General features: G+C 35.0%; 1 protein-coding gene across 1 annotated transcript in view; it reads right to left on the bottom strand.

Annotated features, from left to right (window-relative positions):
- Positions 1-7,297, bottom strand: part of C5 (complement C5) — an 84,269-nt gene extending 76,972 nt beyond the window's left edge. The window contains exons 1-3 of the mRNA XM_027937931.3: positions 7,224-7,297; positions 3,202-3,394; positions 1,017-1,179 (exon numbers count right to left, since the gene is read on the bottom strand). Of these exons, the coding sequence (XP_027793732.2) occupies positions 1,017-1,179; positions 3,202-3,394; positions 7,224-7,288 (421 nt within the window). The 5' untranslated portion in view covers positions 7,289-7,297. The remainder of the gene's footprint in view (positions 1-1,016; positions 1,180-3,201; positions 3,395-7,223) is intronic.
- Between the last annotated feature and the right edge of the window lie 2,774 nt (positions 7,298-10,071).

Consider the following 10,071-nt stretch of genomic DNA (forward strand, 5'->3'; position numbering starts at 1 on the left):
GGGGCAGAGACTGTTGCCTTGTCACCAAGTCATCTTCAAGGGGCAAGAGATGGCACTGTTCCAGCAAGGACATTCTGTCTAAGATGATGGCAATATCCTCACCCTCTCTGGACCTTTCCATGCTGAACGGATTGTAACAGGTGCCCCTGCTGAGGAGGTAGTGGTACGGCCATGTCCCACTTCAGTGTTGACATCAACATCTACCAACATTTAGCAAGTCCCCACTGTGTGCCAAGCTTTTCAACAAAACCTGCTGGTTCTGCCTTCTTTCCCCAAAACCATCACTAATAAAATGTCAGAGGCTCCCTGTTTTACAGACACATCTCTCATAACCCTGTCTCTGGCGTGGTCAAGAGGCAAAGATGGTGAGGAGGAGAGATGGGGAGGTGAAGGCTTTGCACACATGACCGTGTGGGCAGCATCATGCTTTTCTGGGTTAAACTTTTGGTCCATTGAGAATATTTCCAGGCACTCCTCAACCAGGGTTAGACTGGCTATTCTGCCTTTCCCCTCTAACAGAAGAACAGTGTGTTTAACAGACATTTTCTCAGGTAGAAACTCTTTGAAAATCAATATCCACACATTTCTGTGAGCTGGTGTATTCTCTGCTGAAACATCTAATCCCCTTGGCTTGGATTTGTTTCTCCAGTTTGGGGATCCGCTCCAGAGTCAATTAAATTTTTCATATATGTGGTTCTAAAGTAAGTTATTTTCCCATTGCCAAAATTGTATTTGCAATTAAGTCTTACATTTGTTTAATAAATAAATTCAAACACTATTTTACAATGTTTAAAAAACTTTTTTCTACTTGGAAATAATTGATAGGGAAGATAATGTAAATGTTGATTTTACAATTTCTCTAGAAATTAAACATTAAAATGCTATTTGAAAATGTAAAAGTCATTAGGAATTTAGTCTCTTGAGCAGGTTGAAAACCTGTCTCCAATTTTAGGTGTGAAAAAGTTCTACAATACAGTGTCATTTTTCTCCAGAGAAGGAAGAATCTTGCACTCTACCTGACTGGTGTGGAGTGTAAACAGGTTTGTCTGTATGAACGAAGAGATATCCATTGTCATAGCTTATTGGCATTTTTTTTGATTTTGAAAAATGCTTTGATACGACTTCCAAATACACATATGAAACAGAGCCTTGTTCTCCAGATAGTTGTTTGGGATGTATCTGTAAAAGAAAATGTTAATGGAAAAGAGAAAAGTACTTTTAGGATTCTAAGACATGTTGACTTTCTCAACACCACTGCAATCTCATTAAAACCCAAATTGATGTTCATCTCACCATTTGTGAAGTGGATTGGGAGCCAGAAGAGTCAATTAAATTTGCCCAAAGCCCTTCAGTGTCAATTATTATCATCAACTTTAAGAACTGACAGTCTTCTTGGTTCCATGTTTGCTAAATGTACACACTCTTAATGCAGCCACTGCTACAGAATTGATGAGAAACCTCGGCCTGGTTGGCTCCCTGATGAGCCCTGCTCTCCTCGGCCTCTGTGGCAGCCTGGCTCAGGCTCTGCACACTCTGTGCCCATCACACACTGCTGCTTCTGGGCCACGGTACATGCTTCCCAGTGTGAGCATGTAATTATACTCATCCCCTTTACCTTCAATGATATGTGATTTTACACAAAAATATGTAATAAAAGGAAGCACAATGTATATCAGAAAATTAGGATCTAAAACATGGGGTGAAAATACTAACAGCTATTTCAGATTGTTGTAGAAATTTTGAAAACATTGTAAAAATCTGTAGGATTCTGTACTCGGGTTACTTTGTAAAGCATCTTAATTTCCTTATCCACTCTTAAGAAACACTTTAGAACACTCATGATTCATTGAAGGCGTAACCTGTAATAAATTAGATTTTTGAACTCAGGTCAATGGGCTTGTCCTTAGAAGATAGTGGTACAACACCCAACAATTGGCCAAGAAAGATACCTTAGAATGTTAAGATAAAATTAAATGCTTCAGATGCATATTGATTTTTATGATTCTCTCACCTTCATTTCCTTTTTCAATTGACTGTTCAATAGCACAGCTGATTGATTTAAATTTAAAGGTGAGCACCATAGGTGGCTAGTGGCAACCCTGTATATCTTTTCACATAAGAAAATGCCTACTGAAAATAACACTTGTGGGGAATGAATTTGAATTCTTAATAAAACTAATAAGTGCAAGTATTTGTTGAGATTAGAACACTTGCCATCCAAAACTAATGACAGAATCCTTATGTAGGCCACAATTTATTTAGATCAGAGTTGATTAAACATGAGTAATAAATATACCACTTTTAAAGGATAAATATAGAAAGATTCTTCATGCTGACATTTTATTATTTGTAGTATAATGAAAATCATTTACAGTGTATCTTAATATATCCAAACATAATATTAGCTGTAATATTCTTATGCTTATGACCTCACATAATTAAAAATCAAAACAAATGTAGAAATGAATCCAAAATATTAACAATCAATATGAGTCTAACTTGAAGTTTTCATAAAATTTCAATTTTTAATTTCTTTATGAAGAACTCAGTTTAGACAAACACTGGTCTCAATGAGGTCTAGAGCCCCTTCCAAATTTGATTTTTTTTTTTTTTTGGTTCTTTTTTAAGTCTCATAGTTTTTCGTTTTTTTTTTAATAACAAATGACTTGCAAGCATGTCTCTATGCTACAATGTCTTAATAGAAGAAGTTGGTTGATCAAGGTTGACATTTCTATATACCATGGGTTGTCAGTGAGAGCTATTTATTTAGTAGTCAATAGTTTATGACTTTTGGATTTTAGAATATTGGAGTTTAAGCAACCACACATTCAATAGCATCCATGGTTGTTTGTGAGCAAAGTACTACAGATCAATACACATATTCATGTTCCTCTATATCTTTGCATGATAATTTTCATAGCAAAAAAGTATTTTCAATTCTTCAAATATTTTCCTTAGTACAATTTTACTTTCCAATAAGAGTTTGAACATTCACATGCATGGTTCAGAAATAAACACAATTCTTTGTTTAGAATTTTCAGTTTCACTCAGATTATCATTAGCAACTGATAATCGGCTAATAATTGCACAGTGGTAGTGTAGCAAAAATGGTCATATCTTATGTTTATCGATATTCTAATTTTGTACATATTTTATCAGAAATATTCTGCATATAAAAGAAAATGAAGGATAAATACATACGCTTAAGATTGTAGAGCTTTGGAATTTATTTTCTGGAGTTAAAATAACATAACTTGAAGAGTAACTAATTTTTTTATCAGGATAACTTTTAATAGAGACTGTTGCATCAAATGCTTCAGTGTATCCATAAACTTGAATCACAATATTTTCAGCTGCTCCAACATGAAGTACTTTTGGTGCTGAAATAACGTAGCTGTTGAAACAGGAAAGAGTTCAGTATCTTTATATGACATGTGTTCTTATATTGACTTTTTTCTCTCACTCGTGAGATTCAACTTGAAATAGACATATGTCAACTTAAAATGATATTTTAAAATAAAAATTTATTTGTGACCTATGATAATTTCAGCAAAGTTTCGAGGAAGAAAGAGCTTAGAATTTAGATCTAGGAAATAGAGCTGGGGAATTTGTTTATGTTTAGAAAGGTAATAATAGCAGTCAGGGAGGTGTTCACGGCAACATAGAAGTGGGCGCTTGCATGTGTGTGTGTGTGTGTGTGTGTGTCTCTCTCTCCCCCTCTTCCTTCCCTCTCTCTCTCCCCCCCGTCCCCTCCTTCCTTCCTCTTTCTCCCACTGAAGAAAAAAGAAATGCAGGTGCTAAAAACTGAATTTCAACCCTGCCATCTGCTGGCTGAATGACTGAGGTAAAGTCACTAACCCTCCTGGAGGCAAAAATAATATATCTGTTAAAATATAATTTTTTTAAAACCATACTGTGGTCAGGGTTAAATAAGAGCATGTATATGATAGCACCCAACATGCTTAGTACTCAACATTAAGAATAAGATCCACCAATTTCACTAAGTTAGTTCAAAGGAATTAATCTTAGAAATATGTCTTTCTAGTGAAGGGATAAAGACGCAGAACATGAGTGAGCTGGAGGAAGGTATCTGGCAGTAGTGATGGAGCTCCGAGAGGTAACAGAAATAACAATAATCATACAACAATAATCAGAAAGGCAGTAACTTGGGTAGTGATGTGTCAGAGCAGGTTAGGACTTCTTTAGAACTCTTTTCATCTTTACAAGCCAGTGATGTATTATTATTAGCCAGTGCTATAATAGCCAGTACTATTATTATTCCCGTTTTACATGTGATCAGAGGTCATGACTTATAAGTAAATGAGGTGAAAGTTTACATTCAAGTCTCTATTGTATGTGTATAATTGAGGTCAAAGTAACAAGCATTGTTCCAACCATAGACTGTTTGCTTCAATTTTATCTTTATGCAATTTATATAAGAATGGTAGTGATCTATACGAACTTTTGAAATTCAAATTTTAAAATGTGATTTTCATTATCTCATTAAATGGAAACTTTCAAATAAATGTAAATTAGGTTATTAATTACATATCATGTAAGTATCTAATTCGAATAGTGAGAACTGCATAAGAAGTATGTATCAATCTAAAAGGGCCTAGTGATTGACTGATTGAAGTGTTCCCAAAGTCTTGGGATACACCTACCACCCCACTGGGTAGAATTACCCTAGGCTCCTACCAATATCTGACTTCTTAAAAAAGTCTTTAAAGATCAACAAGTCTATGGTAACAACAAAATTAGTTTAGCAGTAAATAATTCCTTTAAAGCATCAGGCAGTTCTGCTACATAACTAATTTGGAGCCAATTATAGGTACATTTAAAAATCTCCAGACTTCCAACCCATCAGCCAATCATCTCAGTCATTTACTGCTTTAGCAGGGGACTGCAGAAAATGAGAAATGGTAATAAGATATGTTTGCTGAAACCTCCTTATGTGCTAGACACCATTCCAAACTCTGTGTGAGATATCATTATATATTATGTATTATTACCCATCATGTATAACTCATTATATATTATATTATTACTAATTTATATATATAATTATTACTCATTTGTTATTATAACTATTTATGTTATAACTTATTATTACTCCCATTTTAAGATGAGCAAGTTGCTTATTAACTTGGCCAAAATCACATAACTAAGTTATAGAATTAAGAACTAAATCTGAGAAGACATTTCCAGAATTAGCATTTTCAACAGTCATCCTAAATGGAACTTAAGACTTTTGCAATCAGAAATGTCTGGAGATAAAAAGCTATTTTAATCTCAGCATTCTTAGAAACTTTGCATTTTTCATTTAATATTGTTTTGAGTTGTTTATTTGGTGGTAGTGGTAAGACATTGTAAATTCAGTGCCTTGAAGCTCTTAGGTGGCCCACACCTGGAATTCCCACTATTTGGGAGGCTGAGGAAGAAGGATTCCAAGTTTGAGGCCTGCCTGGGCAATTTATAGCAAGATCCTGTCTCAAAATAAAAACCAAAAGGAGCTGGGGATATAACTCAGTGGTAGAGCACCCCTGGGTTCAGTCCCCAGTAATTAGGCCAGGATGGCCATGGAATCACCTTCATACAAGTTTCAGTCCCATATTTTCATTTTCTTTCAACAGCTGCAGAGGATCAGGACACTAAGCTTGCAGAGAGGTGAGAATGCTTCCTTGGCCTTTACCTAGAATGTTTCCCCCAGAAGGTTGCATGGCTTCCTCCCTTGCTTCTTCAACACCTGCTGTGTCATCTCCTTAAGAGAACTCTTATTCACACTTTTAAATGGTGCTCCTTCATTTCCTTATCTTCTTACTTTTATTTCATAATACCAGTAACTACCTGTCCCCATTTATTCCTTCTGTTGTTGGTTTCTCCCATGAGAAGCAAGCTCTAGGAATTGTCTTTTCTCATCTGCTATACCCTCAGTGCAAATCACATGCTAGGTGCTCAATAAACATTTGTTCAATCAACCAATCAATTAAAGTAATTGATTACCACTTTTTCAGAGCAAGTGAGGAGTTGCTTTTTATTAAGGGCCAATGCACTGTAGTAGGGGAGAATTCAGAATGTCCTTGGATAAGAATCTTGTGATCCCAGGTTCTAGCCTTACTTCTGCCAGTAATGTGAAGTCAATTAATATCAATTTCCATAAGCTTTAATTGATTGTCTGAAAAACAAATATGTGTGTGTATACACACATATATAATACATCAATTTAAAATAGATAAACATAAAACCAATAGAATAGAGTAGAAGAAGGGTACTAGGGGAGGGAGGAGGAGAGGGAAGGGGTAGTACTTGCAACTGAAATGGAGAAAACTATGTTATATGCATTTATGAATATGTCAAAATTAGCTCCAATACTACATGTAACTAGGAAGTAAAAAAAAAACCACTAAAAAGTAAGAAATAAAAACTACATAAGGTGATGGGTTGATTATGGTAAACATCAGATTAGAGATGGTAAAATACTATATATTTATGACATACTAAGAATTTGTATTTAATATATTTATGTGGAAAGTTTTGAAAAAATTGAAGTGATAAGGAGAAGATGTGAATGAAAGTCTTGCCCTTCTCTCTCTAGTCGTGTGACCTTTAGCCAATCACTTGCCCTGTCTGGACATACCCTCACATCTTAAATGAGTTGGTTCCATTAGATAATATCCAGTTACTTTTCAAAAATCAGATATTGTTTCTAAATATGAAATCCCCACTTGTAAGACATAGTTTAAAATGTACAGGCTTTCAACACCACTAAAACTTGTGAAGAATCAGCTCAGAAGTGTAGACACAATTAATTACAACAATAAATTTTCAAATCACAGTATTAGACTTGACCCCCAAGTAACTCTGGCTTAACTGTGTGTAGTCCATGGAAAATCACAAATCAAACTAAGTACTGAATACAAATAAGCAAGAAATGACAAATAAGTTATTATCTTGAGTTGACTTTGTGCCTTTTTGAAGTGGAATGTGAGTAATCACTTATGTATATTTTTATAAATAACAATCTCATAAAAGCTGTCACTTTGTTAGTCACTCATCATATCAAAATGTTCCTTGGCTGTCTCATTCAGAAATGAGACTACCCATTTGGTGCTCTCAGAAGGAGAGAGTTATTTTCAAATCAACACAATCTGTTAAATTTACTGTTTTCTTCACTCATCACTACTAAGATACATTATAAAATGAAGACAATTTCTTTTACTTACGTTTGTTCCTGACTCCAACTTTTCCCCAGGAAGATTAAAAGACAAAGTATTTTCAAAAGGTCCATGGCTGGAGGTGGTATAAAACCATGGATATAACCTGCTTGAAGCTACTTTCCTTATAAATAAACTGAGCTTGAAGATTTTGGATAAATTAGTTTTCTGGTTAATTATTAATTCTGAAAGAGGGATCTCTAAGTAAGAAAACTAAAATCAGAACTAAAACACTAAAGATAGAAGTTATTTTATGGGAATTTATATCCAGAAGACTTAATTCTATTAATGCAAGTAAATAGACTCTAAAATGAGAGTTTAGCACTATGAAGAACAGCTCAGTGCTAGAATCCAGGAAGCCACCTTTGGCCTTTCTCCTCTAGACCAGGGCATTTGCTCTGATGTTGTTTTGGTTTTTTTAGCATATCTCTGGTCAATTCCACTTGTTTCTAATATTAAAAAAGACCCACCTGGATTTAGTTTCTATCTCAGATGATTTTAGAAGTGTTTTGAACAAACAAGGCTCTTTCAGGGGATGGGGTTGTGGCTCAGTTGTGGAGTGTTTGCCTAGCATGTGTGAGGCACTGGGTTTGATTCTCAGCACTGCATATGAATAAATAAAAAATAAAAGTTCATCAACAACTAAAAAAAAATTAAAACAACAACAAAAAAGGTTGTCTCTTTCAGAGAAGACCTGAAAGTGATATCGTCATTGATGTTGCAAATGGTCTAAGGATAACTAAGATCTGCAAAAGAGGTCCAAAGGATAATCAGGTGGTCTTTCCCAGTCTAGAGAGAAAGCTGAACATTAGGTAGAGAAAATCTTGTGACTGGCAATGAGGATGCCATGCTGAAGATGCAGTCATCATCCTCTAAGTACTAACCAAACACTTTGGAGTTTGGTAGGGAATGCATACCCTTTAATACCCATCCATTCAAACACTGCTCATTCAAAATCTGCATCCATTTAGACACAGAATATTTTTATTTAAAAGTTCATATATTTGTATGAAGATTTCAAGATTTTAGTATAGCTCAAGAAAGACAAAGCTTCTTATAACAACTGAGAATAGCAATTAATTTACAATTAAATAAAAATTTACCTTTTTTAGGTTTTTTTTTTTTTTTTTTTGGTACTGGGAATTGAACCCAGGGTTTCATGTCTGCTAGGCAAATGCTTTACCACTGAATTATACCCCTAACCCTTTAAGATTTTCAATTTGGTTTTATGATTTTATAGTCATTAGAAAAATTTTATTATGACTAATTTCTACCTTAGTATGTAATATGTACTCTACTTGAAATAGAGTTCACATCCTAACCATATTTCTACAAATCAGATATGGTCCCAAAGACATCCTTGCTTTGAATTGATAAGGTTCTATTTACCAACACTTTAATACTGAATTCAGTAGGGGAAAAAGAACAGATACATTCACTAAAGGTGTCTCTTACACGTGGCTGAAATGACAGAAATATGTCACTACTGTCTGACCACTTAGCCCATTTAATTCAGAAGAAAATCTGTCAATTATTAAGCTGAGTTGTGAAAGATAGGTCAAGTTAAACAAAGCACTTTCGTCATCACTTTCGGGAAAAGAAACTTGAGGAAAAGAACACTTCAATCAACATGGGTAATATTTGTTTTAAGTGCAAAGAAGTTTGTTTGCTTGTGCTATAGGACAAATGCTAATAAATAGTATTTGCAAACCATTGCTATGTTTAGCTTGTAGAATATATTTAAAGAATGAAGGAGTTCAAAGATTCTAAAAAAAAAAAAAAAAAAAAAAAACAGATTCTCAACTGTTTAACGAATTTTTTTTTCCTGTCTTTTAGATGCAAACCAAAGATGGATTTTTCTTTGTATGGTAAAAATGTGACCTTTGAGCAAATCTTTGGTTTTATTTTATTTTTGTACAAATACTGCATTTCTAAAAGAGGAGAATCTCAAAAATCTGGCAGAAGTTTTGACGATCACTTAACATTCCTGTTGATATTACCTTGATTCTGCTCTCAAGGTGGAGCCCAGATGACAGCCTCAGTTACAAGGCCCCTCCTTATCCAGTCTTGTTGGTTCTTCATTCTTCAAATTCCCATTCTTCCCTACAGCCAACCGTCTGAAGTATGTGTGGTGATTCCCAGAAGTCACCATGACATGAAGGTGCTTCTAGCAGGATAATAATTTTGTATCTTTCAATTATTTTTGTATATTTTAATTAGTAAAAGTGAAAAAGGTCTAGAAACCAATTTACTATTAATATAAACTCCATACCTCTTTTTTATATGTGATAAAGGATTTTATTGTGTATCAATTTCAAAAGCAAACAAACTCATAGGGAGGCAATATTAATGGATGTTAAATCCAGAGAATGAAAAAGCAGCAATATTTTGTGTTATTGTTTTCAGAAATTTAGCCCACCAACTGCTAGCCTTAGGTGCCTGCTGCCTAGCTGGTGCAGGAAAGGTAGTATGTCCCATAACCACCCCATGTAATTTGCACAGGCCTGTTCAGTCTCTGGAGGCTACCAGAGAAAAGGAAGTGTCTCCCTGGAATTAAATCATTCTCAATTGAGACTTGAGATCATGCAAAGTACGTTCAACAGTGGAAGGGGGGCACTCAGTGGTTCTGGGCATAACACATCTGCTCCTCAGCCTGCTTTTTGGTTCAGGCCCATAGTCTCATGCCTTCATACTGTTCTTAATCTTCTTATACCCTCAGTTTGATGTGTCTTTGGAACTATGGGTAATGAATGGATTACTGCTTCCGGCTCTGGAACACATGGTACACTCAGTGCCTTTATTTAAGTGCTTCCCCTTAATAGCATTGGGGAAGGGAATCTCAGAGTACAAGCTACAT

The sequence above is a fragment of the Marmota flaviventris genome, chromosome 13 (genome assembly GCF_047511675.1).
Source record: "Marmota flaviventris isolate mMarFla1 chromosome 13, mMarFla1.hap1, whole genome shotgun sequence".
Classification (NCBI taxonomy): Eukaryota; Metazoa; Chordata; class Mammalia; order Rodentia; family Sciuridae; genus Marmota; species Marmota flaviventris.